At 36.6% G+C, this 18338-nt stretch overlaps 1 protein-coding gene across 1 annotated transcript in view; it reads right to left on the bottom strand.

The window, feature by feature from the left end:
- Positions 1-13651, bottom strand: part of RNF43 (ring finger protein 43) — a 62233-nt gene extending 48582 nt beyond the window's left edge. The window contains exon 1 of the mRNA XM_057535130.1: positions 11599-13651. Within this exon, the coding sequence (XP_057391113.1) occupies positions 11599-11850 (252 nt within the window). The 5' untranslated portion in view covers positions 11851-13651. The remainder of the gene's footprint in view (positions 1-11598) is intronic.
- Between the last annotated feature and the right edge of the window lie 4687 nt (positions 13652-18338).

Here is an 18338-nt window from a genome sequence, read left to right as displayed (position 1 = left end):
AACTCCAGAGAAAAAGTCCTTTTTGTGTGTGTTAATCGAATGTAAACATAGTACAGGACCAAAGGACTAGAAGTGCAACTGAGTCTGGTGCTTAGTTTTCTACTAATTTGTTGTGTGACTTTAAGGAATTTGGTCAGATTTTTTGTACCACCTACCAAATCAATTTTATCTCAGGGAAAAGAAATAAATAAGCAAGTTACATGTCCCTTTTGTATAATAAGTCTATTTCTGAAATAAGTATAACCTCTAAATGTCTACAGCTGGAAAGGAACTTAAAGATCATTTACTTACCCCACCAACCCTACCCCAACAGATGAAAGGTTAAGTGACTTGCTTTTACCTTTTAAATGGTCATGAGGCACCTATGGACTTTTCATATATCCAAAGGGAGACAACTAAATTTCAAATAATGTCCAATGACAATAAAAATATGTGACGTATACCATACAGTTTACTAACTTCACAGCAGGTAATAATCTAATGTTTTTGTCATAGCAGACAGGTATATTCTTCTTGAGTTGGTCTCTATAGCCCTCATATTATACTATAACCAACCCAAGAGAATGGGAACAACAGATAATAATGACTAAAGTCAATAATAATAATAATAATAAAAACCTTGGTACTGAAATAAGTTTTCTAAATAGAGAAGATATTCAAATACTTTTTACCTTCTACATAGTCTTAGTATTTATTTCTTCCTTTATGCAGTTTACAAAGAATTAAAACAAGCCAGTTAGATTATCAATTCAAACAGAACTCCCAATGTGTTCAATTCTGTTTAAAGCTAAATTTTCTGTTTTAATTTTACTACAACTTAACAGAAACTTCTCGTACATTTTAGAAAGTCAGTTTGCAATTTCAAAAGAAAGCCATGGTGTTTAGTTATTTGGACTTCTACAGAAAATGCTACTGATGAGTATTATACATACAGGAGTATTTTTACAGGCAATATTATAACCTATACTTAACTGATAAAAGTGAAAATTAGAAGGTATGACTGTTTGGGTTGTAGTTGTCCTCTAGATTTAAGCTCCTTGAAGTTGCCTGGGTTAAAATTTTACGGTTTTTGTTTATTTTTTCTTCAGTCATAGGGGATCTTGAGACAGAATCACCACAGTCATTTGAATGACTCCTGAGAAAATGAAAATTGGCACTCTAATGCATTTATGCCTGCACTTCTTGTTTGGCATTCATCACATACTGATTTCCGCTGTTGAAGGTATATCTCCTCAGTTGGACTAGGCTAGGATGCTGTTCTTTGTATTCCCACAGGACCTGCCACAGCATTTGGTACACAGTAGGAGGCCCACAGTATAAGACATGGAGAGACTCCAGTGCACCCCCCAATCTCGGTAAGTTTCCTGGCCTAGACTTTATAAAGAGCCTCTGTTGCTTTGAGGAGACAATCCAGGACAAAAAGCCACCTGGTGCAGTGAGTCTATGGCGTAAATTACTTTATGCATATGCACCATGTAAAGTAATGCTAAATTGCAGCAAGGTATTTTTTTGTTTGTTCCTTTGTTTTAAAGTATGCCTTCTAGTTGACTAGGGATCAAAGAGGAGAGAGACCCTACGGCACTCCATATCTTCTTAATGGAATGTTCAGGGGGAAAATCTCTGCCAACATCTTCTTTTTAATCTTCCTGCAATGACCAAAAAAAATTTAAAATAAATAAATAAGGTTTGCTAAAAATGCTGGCCAGTAAGATATGGTAGTAGATTGGCAGTTCTTTGACTGGCAAACCACTAATCTCTCTGGGTTTACTTCTTCATCTGTAAAATGAAATGATTGGATTAGGTGTTTTTCCTAGCTTGAAACTTGATGATTATATTTTACAAACGGAATAGCCTGTGCCTCTGCCCTCCCACCCAAAACCCAGGTATGGAAAACTGAAGAGGACCTAATTCCAGTAAAAGGCCAATAAAGTCCTTCACAAAATTAAAAAGAACTTGGCCACAAGATTCTTAAAGTCAGATAACCAATATGATTCTAAGTAGAAGACATAAAAGTGAAAGAACATGAAACCTGAACCATGTAAAAGATTTCTTTTTAAGAGTGGATAATTCATAAGACTGTAGAAAATAGTTTAGGTGAAAAAAGAATGGAAATCTGTAATCATTTTTTAGGAAATAGCAAGATCAGTAGGCATAAAACATAAGGCCTTCAGTCTCATCCAAATTATTCTACAGAAATAACAATAGCAACAGTGCTTCTCAATTATCATATATTTATATATGCACAATAGTACCCTTTTGATATAATAGCATGCACAAAATTGATAGGTACATGATAACTGAATATGCTATTTAAAATTACAGTAGTATATGGTTGATTTCCATCATAACAGAAGTACTCTAAATTTTTAAAAAACGAACAGGGGTCTTGAAGATAGTTACGCTGCCATCTTGAACAAGGACCACTGCTTTAGATTTAGGGATCAGAGTATCTAAATAATCTAATTATTATCCAGGAAAAATGTGATACATTGTGTTTACAATTTTAAAAACTCTAATTTAAATCACTTTGATTATTTTGGTGTTTTTGAATATGCAATTTAAACACAAACTCTAATATATTAAAAAGTATCAAACAAAACAAAATGAACTCTAATGTTTAAAACCCAGATAAAAATAAGAGTATGTAAAGTAGCTTACCTGCTTTTTAAAAACAAACAAGCAAGAAACAATAAACTTTTTAAAAGAGATTTAAAGTTTTCTATTATAGCAAATAGAAGTTGAAGGGCCCAAGGACTCCTACACCTTAGGAGAAGCAATGGAGTCTAAAGGACAGAAGACAAACTGATGGAAAGTAACCAAAGTTAGCTCATTTTACAGCCTCTGTTCTCTGACTTCAGTAACCATATAAACACATAAAGCCACAATTGTTCTACTTACATCAAAACAAATTAGGAAAATATCTTTTATTCTTGTGGGCCTTTCAGTGAAACCACCATGATGAAGGGCTGTAAGCATTTCTTGAGTTGATGCAGTTTCACCTAATATTTGGAGAGCACAATCCCTTTACTACACTATATATAAGCAGAGCTTTGTCAGATACCAATTTTTATATCTAAGGTCATCTTAGGTCAGGCTAACCTTCTTGTAATTGCACTGTAATATTGTTGTCTGTTTGACTTCTAGTAATGTACACAAATACTTTTTAAATTAAGTAAACTGAGGGTAAATTAGTTTTGAGAATTTGGTTTCATTTCTTGAAATAATTGGGATTATTCTAGGATAACAGCTCTTAATCTGGAGTCCTTAGATTCCTACATGTGTCTCAGAGATTCTCTCAACTCACTGAGATTTTATGCAAAATTGTACATTAAGTACATATGGTCAATAACGTTCAGCACATTCTCAAAGGGGCCAGTGACCCCCCTGCCCCACCAAATAGTTTAGGGGAAAAAAGAATAGAAAAAAAAAGATTGAAAACCACTGTGTTAGGGTATCTCAAAATTAGAATTGGGAATCACAGGCCTAAGGACTAAGAAGGTGAGGTCCTTTGGATACATGCTAATATCTTATAATCACAGATTTTAAATCGGTACCCCAATCCATTTTTCTTGGAAAATCAGAATTTTCTTTGTTTTTTAACATCTTTATTGGAGTATAACTGCTTTGCAATGGTGTGTTAGTTTCTGCTGTATAACAAAATGAATCAGCATATACATATATCCCCATATCTCCTCCCTCTTGCTTCTCCCTCCCACCCTCCCTATCCCACCCTTCTTGGTGGACACAAAGCACCAAGCTGATGTCCCTGTGCTACATGGCTGCTTCCCACTAGCTGTCTATTTTACATTTGGTAGTGTATATATGTCCATGCCACTCTCTCACTTCGTCCCAGCTTACCCTTCCCCATCCCTGTGTCCTCAAGTCCATTCTCTATGTCTGCGTCTTTAGAATTTTCTAAAAAGTAGGGGTTGGGCTAGTTATTAAACTAATTAAGTGCTCGGTAAAGGAGCGCCTCAAACATATTGATTATAGCCATATTTACAATTTGAAAATGGCAATCAAGGAGACACTATGCTGTCAGTAAGTGAGAGAAATAAAGGAATACAGCATGCTCTATCAAACCCAAAGCACTCAAAACAATTGACTTCACAATCTACTTTAAAAAATGTGATGAGATATAAATAAATCTGCTTCATCCTAGAGTTATGTCCAACCTATCACAGCCACTCAGCACCACCATAATGTTCCTTATATTCATTCTATAAATATTTATTGAGTACCTACTGTGTCAAAGGCACTATCTAAGTAATACTAAAGCCCTATTCCCAAAAAGCTCTGAACTAAAGAGACAAAATCCCTGCTTTCACAGAGCTCATAGTCTACTGAGGGGAGGCAGACAACTATAAAAGTATGTCACATGGCAGTAAATTTATAAAGAAAAATAAAGCAGGGAAGGAGAATATGAGCCCTAGGGGGAATAGGAAGGGTCCTTCGGAATTGGATGGTCTAAGAAGGCCTCACTGAGAAGGTATATTTGACACGGGGTTGACATTTGAGACTGAGAGAAGAAAATACCCAGGGTATAAGTGGGACTAGTAAGTGGAAAGTCCCTGAGGTGGTAATAGTCTTGGTTTAACTGAAGGATAACAAGGAGGTCAGGGTGACTGGAGTAGAGTGAGGGGAGAGGAGGTAAAAGGTGCAGGTGCCAGGCCAGATCCTGAAGGGCGTTATAGGTCACTGTAAAGACCCTGGCTTGTTCTCTAACAATTCTCAAAAGAACAATGAATGCAGGTCAGAGAGTTAGCTCAGAGGGCTTTTTGAGACATAAAGTTGGCAAACTGCTTCACCAATAGCTTTTAAACTGAATTGTCAAACTGAGCAACATCGGTCCAAATAGAGGATATCTCAGCCACTGACAATATTTTAGCTTTTGAGGATTTCCCTGAGAAATCCACATCCTTGGATAACTTAAAAAGTGGATTACTAGTCTATCTCCTGCAAAGCACACTGGGTCCATCTCTATGCAACTTTCTTCTAAGATAATTAACTTGCTTTCTCTCTCCCATTAAGTTTCCTTTTCTATAAAATGGAGTATCACCTGTATTTGGTTTGCAAGTATTTGTGAAGCATTTTAAGCTTCTTGGAAGAACATTGCTACATAAATTCGATGGAACATCATCATCACACACTTCTCTGACAATACCCTGCTACCAATTCTGGTTCCTGACAGAACATTTATAATAGTACGTTGCTCATTTATAACATCTTTTTTCCTCTGCTGTACTTCGTAATTTGAAGGGAGTTAAGAGGAGGGAAAAAAAGCACACAAAAGTTCCAATAAACACTTTCCAGCGAATGAAATGTAAAGCCTTTTTATTAAAAACAAAAACAAAACCTTGAGCCCCAGGGATATCTTTAAAACTGTATAAAAAGCTAACTATGGCTAATTTGTAGATAAAGAACATTACAACACACACACACACACACACACACACACACACACACACACACACAGAGTTTACCACAAAAACCAAGGAAATGCATACCCCTAGAATCAGCTCAAAGGACACTAAATAGCCTGATAGGGGCAATAACCAAGGGCACAGCTCATTCATTACCTCCTATTAACCACAGAGATTAATGAATTTGAACTTACAACAATTTTGCTGGATTTCCACATGAAGTATGGAACTATTATATATACAAATTTGTCTGATAGGTACTTTTATATAAATGAGATATCTCCTTAACTTGAAAAATTATCATTAAAAATATTCTGCAGCTTCCTCCTCTCTTCTGGGTGCCATGCTTCTAACAACAAAGCCGTATCAAGAAGGCTCTGAGCTGGGATCGTAGAAGGCAAGCACCTAAGATTGCTTGTGTGCACAGAGGATTTACATCTGATGGTGTACTTCCGACTACATTCCAAAGTCAATTATAAATTAGCTGAATTTTCTGCACCGCCATTAACATACATAACCAAGGGTTGACTGTACCTTGAATATGTATACTTCTTTTAAAGGCTGGCCTCAAAGCAAAATCACAAAATCTTTGAAATCTCTGCTTCCAAGGAACTCTAACAGTTAGATGCATAATATGACAGTTAGATGCATACTATTTCAAAGTTTATTATTTCAGGTTCCCATATAAGATAACTTACCACAGACTGTTATAAAATGAAAAGAAAGGTAATGAAAGTTGTTCCACTCAAAGGGAAATACTAAGTAAATAAACATTCTGATTTGTAAATATCTTCATAAATGAAACACAAATGAGAGAAATAGAAGAAACAGAGATTATTAGAAGCTAGCAGATTATTAGAAGTTAACTATATATTATATAGCTTGGATCAATTGCAGAGAATAGTACTCATCAGTTTCATTCCTTTCTATTCTGGAAATAAATTCATCATTTAGACAAAGCCTACACTGGTGTTTTGTTCATCTTTGGCATTCGTAGATGTACAGAATTTTATTTTTTTAAAGTCTTTATTGAATTTATTACAATATTGCTTCTGTTTTATGTTCTGGTTTTTTTTGGCCACGAGGCATGTGGGATCTTAGCTCCCCGACCAGGGATCAAACCCACACCAACTTCGTTGGAAGGCAAAGTCTTAACCACTAGACCACCAGGGAAGTCCCTGTACAGAATTTTAGAGTTAGAAAAGCATGAGCTCTGGGGTTCAAGTTCCAGCTATGCCCCCTACTATTAGATCTTGGAAAATAGCTTTGAGCCTCACTTTGAGCCTCAGTTTCTTTACCTATAATATGTAAAAATAAAAGTACTGTATTTCTACTGTATGATATCACTTCTATGTGGAATCTAAAAAATACAACAAACTAGTGAATATAACAAAAAAAAAAGAAGCAGACTCACAGATACAGAGAACAAACTAGTGGCTACCAGTGGGTAGAGGGAAGGGGGGAGGGGCAGAATAAGGGTAGGGGATTAAGAGGTACAAACTGCTATGTATTATAAAATAAGCTACAAGGATATATTGTACAACACAGGGAATATAGCCAATATTTTATAATAACTATAAATGGAGTATAACCTTCAAAAATTGTGAATCACTATATTGTATACCTGTAACTTATATAATATTGTACATTAACTATACTTCAATTAAAAAACATCTGCCCTAATCTTAAAAAAAAAAAGTACTGTATTTCTCTCATGAAGGTATTACAAGGATTCAATGAGTTAATACATGTGAAGTGCATAGCACAAGTTCAGTTTTACAGATGGGAAATCTAAAGCCTAGAAAGGTAAAAAACTTTTGTCCCAAATCACCCAACTACTTAGTGGCAGAGTCAAAGCTCAAAGTCAAGTCCCTTTAGTCACAGTGTAGTCATTTTGTCAACTGCAGTTTGCTATAAAGCATTGTCTCTCTGGCTTTGGCCAACACTTTAATTATAAAGTTTTCTCTTCCTCCCGAAATAATTAATTTCAGGCCCTGACTACAAATAAAGTGAAAATGGAAAGATGGGATAACTATGTGTTGACTAATAGGTAAATGAAGGGGCAAGCAGAGACACTGTGCAAGGGGGAATTTGTCCAGGAGGTGTTCACTGCTACTGGCCAAACGCTGCACTACCACAGCTCCCATTGTAGGTCTGAAGCCTCAGGGCAGCACATTCTAATCTTGATCATAACTTTAACCTGGAGTCTAAGAAAATCCAGGACAACCAGCTGAGCAGGAAGAGTGTGATAGTTAAAGAATCGGTGACCTCTCCTGCGCTACGCAAAGATCCTCTTGCTCTTTTGCTTCGAGAAGAAGGAAGATTAATTTGAGTTGTCCCTCTAAGTAACATTTATTAATAAAGAACAAGAATTGAGAAAGAAAATAGGACTGTAATCATTTTTAGAAGTGGTAGCAACAATATCACTTAGAAATAATATAAACAAATGTTGATAAGAGGTAAACAAACCAGAAAACTGGACAATGAGACAATGCATAAGCTCCAGCTCATTTTCCTTCTACAACGGTATAAACCAGGAGAAGAAGAATTAGTCAAATGAACAGTCAAAATAGTAAGAATAATAGTAAAATCACTATCATTTAGTCCTCTTTATCAGTCACTGCCAAGTAATTAGGAGATCCCTGACAGTTTCCTTGACATGGATTTTTTTGTGTGTGTCTCCCACATTCTCTCTTTTTTTTCTTATTGAAATATAATTGACATATAACACTGTATTAGTTTTAGGTATATAACATGATTTGATATATATATACTATATATATAGTGAAATGATCACCACAATAAGCTTAGTTAACATCCATCATTACTCATAATTACAAAAAAAATTTTTGGACATGGATTTTTGAGGGCTAGTTAGGGAAATACTGAGGCAGAATAGTGGTGGAAGGTTATCCTAAATATAAAAATTCAATGGGAAACAAAGATTTAAAAAGTAGAAAGAAATCAGAGGAGAGGGAGAGACAGGATTTTGGCAAATGTAGGGGAAACCTAAGAAGCAGACACTTTAAAGACAATGGCAAAGCCGCACAGGGATTTGAAATGATATGGTAGTGCAAAGAAGCAGCTCTTGGGCAAAACAGAAAGGAAAGAAATATAATTTGGTCAGGGCTAAGATGGGGAGTTTTGAAATGGAAAAGAGAAGACTTGAGAAATGAAAGGAATACAGCCAAGGCAACATTTCCTCTTCTATTTTGACTTTCTTCTAGTACTTTAAAGAGAATATTATAATTTAAGACTCCAAACATATCTTGTACAATGGATGTAACTGTTGGTAAAGAGAAACCTAAGTACAAGGAGTGAGGAATAAGAATCAGGACAAAAATTCACCAAGGCCTGGCCTTGTATATACAGCCATCAGATGAAGCTGAGACAAGCAAAATTATTTTAGAGACACTTCTATGGCCTATTTTATTATTAAGCAAATTCGGGGCACATTGTCATGGGATGTTTCTCTTTGTCTACGGGAAATTAAAATTGTAATACAAATGAAAATCCAGTTAATTTGGTCCTTATGAAAAAGTACATACCCTGAAATAGTTGAACAAAGTGTAAAGAAATGTCAGATTTTCTGAAACTCTCTGGAAATTCCAGAAACCACAACAAGGTCATTATGATTTTTTTAAATCGCCGTTCTCATAACTTCACATTTCCCAATGCATAGCATGCCCAATTTTACAAAGACCTGACTGCATCTTTGAAGATAATCAAACTTAACAGGCAGCTAGAATAATTCGTAGGTAGAAGGATACACAGAATTATCCAAAATTCTGCAAAGCCAACAGAGAAGATTGCCTTTAGTTCTGTGACACCAGGGGACAGATATCCATCAAGAAAGCTAAAGTGCAGCAAAGCACAGCTCTAGGACATTTAAACAGAACTTCAGTTGAGTGGAAGGCTTGGTTAACCACAGTTGAGTAAACCTGTGTTGCAGTGTAATCTGATAAGGAACAAACAGCATGGATTCTAGAAGTGTAAACCATGTGTCCCTAACATGCTAGACTTCTTTGAAAGAGTTAATCAAATAGTGGATAAAAATGAACTGAGACATAGCAGCCAAAAGTTTTTTTTTTTTAAATAGAGTCTCTCATAAGAGGTTATTAAGAAAATTTAGTAATTACTGTAAATTAAAAATTGATTAATAGAAAATAAACCAGGACCAATACTGAAAGTCTCCAGAGATTAATACTAGGCTAGTGTACAAATTTATTAATGACCTAGAAGAAGCTTGTATGGAGAGAAAAGGTGAAGAAAGACTGAAAATTGCCAATGATGCAAACCATCTATTGGAAAGCCTGGAAAGGCCTTGCTAAATAATAGATACAATGAAATTCCCTCTTCACAAAGTAAAGAATCAATACTTAAAGTACACTGATAGATTCAAAGTTAATAGGTTAAAAAAAAAAAAAAAAAGATTAAGCAACACTTACCAGAGTGAGAAAAAGGGCAAAATAAGAGAAGATATGATACAGACTGACAAGGTAATAAATGGCAGAGAATGCCAGCTAGTATCTCTTATATACCTTTTCCTTTATGAATACACAGAAACTTTATGTGGAGTTTTATGATAATAGAAGACAAAACATTTAAAATAAAAGACACTATTTTATGCAGCATATAATTAACCCATTGAACATGCTGCCACAGGACATTAATAAGACACAAAGCTTAGCATGGTTCCCAAAGACCTCAGAGCCTCCAGAATATGGTTCTATAGTAAAATTACTTAGGGCAAAAAATTACAATGGAGCACATACCTCATGCCTCAAGGTATAAACTAGGCAAGGTCAGGATGGAAGTTTCCTTTCCAATTGTTGTATTCAAAGTGATTTATGGTTTCAACTTTTAAATATTCCTAATTCTATCCTAAAGTTCAAATTAAGTGAATAGACTCTTATCCAAACATTCTTACACTATTTTTTCCAGATATACTCTTTTTGCCTGTTTATTTTTCTAAATAGCAGAGCCTTCCTTTTCACCCAATTCTTCTTCCACTTCACTTATCCCAGCTTCAAAACATTGCCTAAGAAGTGATCATGAAGAGCCACTAAGTCATATATGTAAAAATCCGTGTTTGGCAAAGAGAGTTCTATAATTTGTTAAATTCTCTCATCTTTTTCCTCTCAGTGGACAAAAATTAAAATTCATACAATATTTTGGTTCTGTTTATGTCACAAAATAAAAATCTGAGCTTAGATGCTGAGATGAATGATATTTAACATTTTTCACCTGTGACTAAGAGCTACAGCAAGAAATGTCCTTTTATAAAATGAATTTTAATCAATAAGCAACATAATTTTATAGAGTAAGATACTAGAATGCCACATGAAAAAGGTAGAACCCTCAAGGCTCTATCTTCACCATGGGGAATGAGCAAGTCATCTATGAAATGCTATGGCCTCAGTCAGTTCATACACTAAACACATAAAGAGTAGGCTATGAATGAGTTATAGGCAAAATTCACAACCTGAAAGCCTAAGAAACTGTGTCTGAAAAACTTTGTGGGTCAATAAAAAACAGATGTTAAATTTAAAATTTTTGAAAATAATAAAATTATGTGTAGACAAGACCAAAGCGATCAGGAGGCAAGTTTACACATTGTGTCCATTTTGTAATCCAGCCCTCTCCATTTTGGGTTTAGCAATAGGGTGCCACACGTGGTATAAGGCCAGCCGTAGCATTCAAGCTTGACTGAACTTTAAAAGTGACACACTGATCAAATCTGTTCCAAGGACATTCTAGAATTTCAGGGTGCTACTGACCATTAAAATCAACCTCCTCGGTGCTCACTTCGAATCTAAACATGATGTAAAGTACAATCCTCGAGTTAATTAAATACAAGCCCATATATTTCATCTATAAAAAAAATAGTGTCCAGAATATATCACTTGCAAAGAAAGGTCTTATTATGTAATGCAGTGTAGTACGAGAGTTAAAAATAAGCAGATGATCTTACAAAATACAGGATTTATATGTTTCTTCTCCAGTTTAAAATAAGAATTTGCTTTAGAAGGCCAATAAGGTAATATGCTTAACAAGATGAAACAAACAGAAAGCTAAGCAGCAGAGCCCTTGTATGGAATTTGGTTTGGCAGACAAAAGAAGAAAGGCATATTTCAAACAGATGGAAAGTGAAAAATAATAAAGTCATCCTTACCTGCATTAATTTTCCTTCTGCTGGAGTTATGTCAGCAACACCAGCAAACACACCTTCCAAAGTGAGATTCAGTTTTCCTGTGGGGTCCATTTTCAAGGGGATCACTCTGATAATAGCTTTCTGCTCAGCTGATCTTTCAGACTCCACTGCTGCTGCCAGGACCAGTCCTGTGCGTCCAAAGCCTGCCTGCAGGGTAGCCATCAGCAGCCAGGGCCAGAGGGCAGCCAGCTGTAGCTGGTGGCCACCACTCATGCTACCAGCTGCAGCAATGCACTTCGGCCATACATACTGCTTCCACTAGCTAACACCGAACACAGGTTCCTAGATCCAGACAAACGGAGGAAAAGAAACTTATGCTTCAGTTTCAGAAAGCCGAGTCGTGGTTTTGGCCCTTCCTTTCTCTAAAGTATATTCCCAAGAACAGGTGGTATTCCTGATCTGGCAGGGAAGAAGGTATTTTCAGCCTACTTCTGCTTCAGGTATGTCATTTTCTCCCATCTTCACTATGATTAGTAAAGATATTGCCGCTTCTCTTTGGAATTTTCAATTTTGCTTGAGGGTGAATGTCACATCCTGAATTTTAATTATGTCAGATCACTTGGTGCTGGTCTTCCATATGCATCAAGTTCTCGAGCCACTAAACCCAATGTTAATGAACAAAACAAGGCAAAGTAAACGACTAAGGCCATGCATCAAAGGTGAGAGTGAAAAACTCCAGCTCAGAAAACGAAGAGATGGTCCTTTAAAGCCACAAAATTCGTCAACGGTAAAAGACTAAAGATCACAGGAGAATTTTTTCTTAGAAAATGGGGAAGGAGAGGAAATAATATTTCAGGCCACACCTTGAGAGATGTCCAAAGATGCTACAACATGTATTCATAAAAGTTTCAACATTAAACTGTATTTCATTGTAGCCAAAGTTCCAGGCCCACTGAACTTACAATAATTTTCATGAACTTAAATATACTACGATTTTTAGATTTTCTACCTAGATTTGCCTGTAAACTAGGTGCGAATTTATATGTCTTCACATAGTCACAGGATAAACCTGAGCATCACAAGCTTTTCCAACTTTCATAATTAGAAGAATATTTGAAAAGGTTGGCTTTCCAATTATTTTTCCCAGTTGACACTCATATTTCTATCTTTATTTTCCCTTCTCTCTTAGGGATTCCAGCTTTTATGCTCCTGCTTGAGAATGCCAAGCACTTTGATTTCCCATGAGATGCTTTTGGAAACTACTTTATTATCCAGATCTTATAATCTGTAATTTTCTAGGTTCATAAGTAAAACAAAGGACTATTCCTAACACGCTTTCAAATTCCTTGAGGGGGTGGGGAATAAAAGGGGGAGTAAGGAGGTGATTAGTCTACAGGCTCTAAGTAGAACACCCTGAAAAAGTAAAAATAAACCTGAGTAGAGTAGATCTGTGCTATTTCTAGGCACACTTGAGAATTTGGGTCTTTGTACAAACAAAGTCTTATTCTAAGATTTCAAAATGTGCACCCTTAAGTAAATACAAATGCACTTCAACCACAAAGCCCACTGTGTTCAGAGGTCAAGTTAAAAAATCTTATTAAGTCTTCAGAATAAGTGCTGAAAAGCCAAGCAATGGAACATGAACCTGTGATATAGATTCTTTTCTTTCGCTGAGGCAGAGGAGAAAAAAAAAAAGAATTTCGAAAGAAATCTGCAAACCTGTTGTGCTGTCAGGCCCACTGGAATCCACGGGGGTGAAACAAATTCAATTATGCTTTTATAGATCCTGCTCAAAAAAAAAGGTTTCAACTGCTTAACCAAGTACAGCTCATTCTTCCACCTTCTTACTCTGCAACCAAACCAAGTGCCCCACACTGCAGCTAGGTGCCGAGAAATTCCGCAGCCCGAAAAAATAATCCATGCAGGTCAAAGGCAGAAACTTACTCCAAGGTTAGAGCTACTGTCCCCAAGAACTCTAAAAGCACTTCTAGAGGATCCAAAACCATTTCTGAAATCTCTTTTCTAACAAAAGTCCTTTTTCTCCCCGAACAGCATATAAAAATGATCAAATCTTGAAAGAGAAAAGAAGCAAAGTAGCAAATACATCAGCAACAATTCACTACCAGGAACACAGAAAATCCCAGAGGGCAATGTCTCTGCATCATGGATAGACTTGGAAAGTTCGGAAGGATTCGAGTGCTTCCCTTCCAGAAAGACAATTCTGGATCAGCTCCCTAGAGGAGGAAGCCTGTGGTTTGTAACTGGTGTTCTAGCTCTGACTCCCTCCCCTGGGACTGCAATCACGCTCTCTACCTGCTGACACAAAGTGAGGGTGGAGCAGCTAGAGGCAACCACCCCCATCCTGCCCCTCCTCCTCCTGGCTGGCTGGGGCCCGGTGCACGCACACTTCACCAGACACGTTCCTGTGCTGAGAAGAGAGCCTCTCTCGGCTCCTCGACTCCCTCTATTGAGCCACAGCCAAACTGCATCCAATTCAATCTTCAGTACCTTTCTCTGGGTAAGCAAGCTACCACACGTAAATCAGGGCCACACAAACAGACATGTAAGCAGCTTCTGCACCCAAGAGACATAGATGGTGATATAAGGAAATAAAGACAAAAAAAAAGGAAACCCAGAAGATAAAATAATGGACACAAGGTTTTGCAAATATAAGTTAAAAGGCATTTCTGCTCTTTCGGGTTTTAGTGTCTGTAAATGCCACAAAGCCAGAATAAAGTGATCCTGTGCTATAGTTCTGATTTATTGCTGTCTTAAGTCTGCTACCCTGGCAAGAACTCTGTCCATTTTATGCATAGTTTTTCCCCTTACAAATTTAAATTCAGTAGCTCTTTTCTAAACTGTGCCTGTACCAAGCTTTTAGATTAGGTGATGTCAGAGGTCTGGAATCTGTTATTTTCTTCTCACATCCCTGGGAGGTGAAATATACTATGGATCAGACCTGGGCCTTCAATGTGAGACTGCAAGTAAGTCTATATCATAAATACAAACAAAGGGGGAAAATATATATGCTTAATGAGAAGAATATAGGCAAAAAGAAAACTAATTTTTGGTTAATTACCACACTCAGGAACAATAACCCTTCTAGTAACACTTTCTTTAGAAATAATGCAGAAGTTTCTAATATATGTTTCTAAAATTTGAATTTTCAAGTCGACCAGATTATATTTGACTGTGCCCAGACATTTAATTTTGACCTGCTGCCAATAGTCTTTCCAAACTGTACAAATGAACAATGATGTGAATATGGTTAACACTGCACTTGAAAATGGTTAAGATTTATGTTACATGCTTATTGTGGTAAAAAGCACATAACAAAATTTTTAGTTTGTACAAAAGAATTGTACAAATTGATCACTTGTAAAATGTGGAGAATAATAACTGCATTGTAGGTTTGTTGTAAAGATTAAAGGACATAATGCCTCTGAAGGCAAAAAGTATGAGTGACCTAGTCACCTTGAGAATTTCATCCCTAAAGAGGGTCTACAGCCCAATTCAAAAAGATACATGTACCCCAATGTTCACAGCAGCACTATTTACAATAGCCAAGACATGAAAGCAACCTAAACATGCATCGACAGATGAATGGATAAAGAACATGTGGTACATATATACAATTGACTATCACTCAGCCATAAAAAGGAATGAGGGACTTCCCTGGTGGTCCAGTGGTTAAGACTCCATGCTCCCAATGCAGGGGGCCCACGTTCAATCCCTGGTCAGGGATCTAGATCCCGCATGTTGCAACTAAGACCTGGCACAGCCAAATAAATAAATATTTTTTAAAAATGAAATAATGCCATTTGCAGCAACATGGATAGACCTAGAGATTATCATACTAAGTGAAGAAAGTCAGAGATATAAAAATATCATATGATATCACTTATATGTGGAATCTAAAATATGACACAAATGAACTTATTTATGAAACAGAAAGACTCACAGACATCGAAAACAAACTTATGGATACCAAAGGGGAAAGTGGGTGGCGGAGGAATAAATTAGGAGTATGGGATTAACAGAGACATACTACTATATGCAAAATAGATAAACAAGGACCTACCACATAGCACAGGAACTATATTCAGTATCTTGTAATAAACTATAATGGAAAAGAATCTGAAAAAAATATATGTGTATCTGTATATCTGAATCACTTTGTTGTACACTAAAACTAATACAGCATTGTAATTCAGCTATACTTCAGTTTAAAAAAATTAATAAAAAAAATTTTAAAGAGGGTTTATGGGGATAGTTTTGGCATTTTAGGCCTAATAACACCTAGAGCAGAGAGAGAAATTCTAAAGTAAATTCTTAATTTAGCACTTTTTCTTTATTGGTTGGACCTTAAGAACATAATGCAAGTATAGACCTTTTATAGTTCCTTTCCTAAAGAATAGGAGTAGCTCTAATTCTTCTGGAGAGAATTTTTAAAAATTCTGCTGTGGTTTTACATTTATTTAAAATTATTTATTTATTTATTTATTTATCTATCTATCTATCTATCTATCTATCTATCTATCTATCTATCTATTGGCTGCATCGGGTCTTAGTTGTGGCATGTGGGATCTTTCTTTGCAGCGTGCAGTCTCTTCGTTGCAGTGCACAGGCTTCTCTCTAGTTGTGGCGCCCGGGCTCCAGAGCGCGTGGGCTCTCTAGTTGTGGTGTGAGCGCTCAGTAGTTGCCGCACTCAGGCTTAGTTTCCTGGCAGCACGTGGGATCTTAGTTCCCCGACCAGGGATTGAACCAGCGTCCCCTGCATTGCAAGACGGATTCTTTTTTTTTTTTAATTAAAGATTTGTTTTTAATTAATTAATTTATTTTATTTATTTTTGGCTGCATCGGGTCTTAGTTGCAGCATGCGGGATCTTTGTTGAGGCATGTGGGATCTTCATTGTGGTGCACAGGCTCCCCTCTAGTTGTGACATGCAGGCTCCAGGGTACATGGGCTCTGTAGTTGTGGCGCTCAGGTTCCAGAGTGTGTGGGCTCTGTAGTTTGCGGCAGGCGGGCTCTAGTTGAGGTGTGCGAGCTCAGTAGTTGTGGCACACGGGCTTAGTTGCCCCGCAGCATATGGGATCTTAGTTCCCTGACCAGGGATCGAACCCATGTCCCCTGCATTACAAGGTGGATTCTTTACCACTGGACCACCAGGGAAGTCCCAGCAAGACGGATTCTTAACCACTGGACCACCAGGGAAGTCCCTGGTTTTACATTTTTATTTTATGTAAGCCATGTAAAAGTATAGCATAAAATGTGTAAAATATACATTATTATATATCTGATATATGTAAAAATATCTTTAATGTTAAACTAAACAAAAAGTAACCTACTAATTGACTTTGCCTCACCTATTCCTGCTTGAAACTTGCAAAGGAATTAAGACACACAAACCTAAGACTTAATACAGATACTTAGTTGAAAGGAAAAGAATACAGATGTGGTTGCCCTCTCTTGAGGAAATGCTGAGATCTGAGCATGACGATAATAGGTATCATGAGTCTGGGTACCTCGAGCTACTTAGGATCAAACCAAATAGCTCTATATAGCTTAATTCACTGATATATTGTGTTTATTTACACAGTATTGACAAGCAAAGTCACCAGAATTAATAAGCAAGAGAAATTATTCTCTGGCTTCAAAGTTTTGGCATTATCCCTCAGGGATTGACAGACCACAACTACCACAGAGATGTCATAAAGATGCCATCACTATGGTAATGAATCGCCCATCTCACTGACACCTACTACCTAACTTTACACGAGACAGATCACACTTCAGGATCTACTTTCACACTTGCATTGACTAAAGTTACTGAAGACCTTGATCCTTTTCCAAAAAACTAGGTTTCTATAAACATGTCCAAGAATTGTCCTTATCCTTAATGGCATTTTAAGGATTCAATCTCTATTCAAGTGTAAATGAAAAAAACTCAGGATATTTTTTAAAAAGTCAGATTCTTTGGAAAACAGAGCACATTTTCTTCTGAACTTCACTATTATGATTAATAGTTATAATGACTGAGGTTTCTATTGATCACCAAACAGTAAAAACAAACAAGACAACAAGTCTAGTTGAAACACTTTATTGTTGACTGACTGAAATTTATCATGCTTAAGGTGCTGAAATACTGAGGCACTAGTCAGGAACCTTGTTAGCATGTGTCAGACCCTACCAACTAATTCACACAAAGATTTTATTTTATCTTTTGCCACTTTGTCCAAGACAGTAATGATAGCTTTAGCTGATAGGGAGCAGGCATGTGAGTATAGCAGTAGGTCCAGCTCCTTGGTCTGTTGTATTCATATATAAAAAAAAGTTTGGAAAGCTGATAAAGGCATTTCATTAATTAAGCCTTAAAACAATTGAAACCAAATCCATGCCAAGGTTCCTGCTTGACACATGTTCCTCAAAAGATATTATCTCTTTCAACATATACAAAGCCAAGAAAGGCATATTTAAGGGAAGGAATATCACCTACATAGTATATCAGCTTTTCAACCTGACAGAGAAAAGGCAAAGTTCCTTCATTTAGAAACTGGGTCTCCTCTTCACATACTCTGCCAAAATACACAGTCTGACCAAAAGATGTAGGAGTCTTGATAATCTGTTCCTCTTTTAAACCTTTCTAATAAAGATGAATAAATGTTCATCACATGGACATCGTCTGGTCTAATCAGATGGACCAAACAGGTCACTTTTCAGAACCTATTTTCATATCTAAACTGAGTCACTGCAGACCAAT

Source organism: Balaenoptera acutorostrata, chromosome 20 (genome assembly GCF_949987535.1).
Source record: "Balaenoptera acutorostrata chromosome 20, mBalAcu1.1, whole genome shotgun sequence".
In the NCBI taxonomy this organism is placed as follows: Eukaryota; Metazoa; Chordata; class Mammalia; order Artiodactyla; family Balaenopteridae; genus Balaenoptera; species Balaenoptera acutorostrata.
Note: the sequence above shows the minus strand (reverse complement) of the source record. Positions and strands in the feature narration are given on the sequence as shown.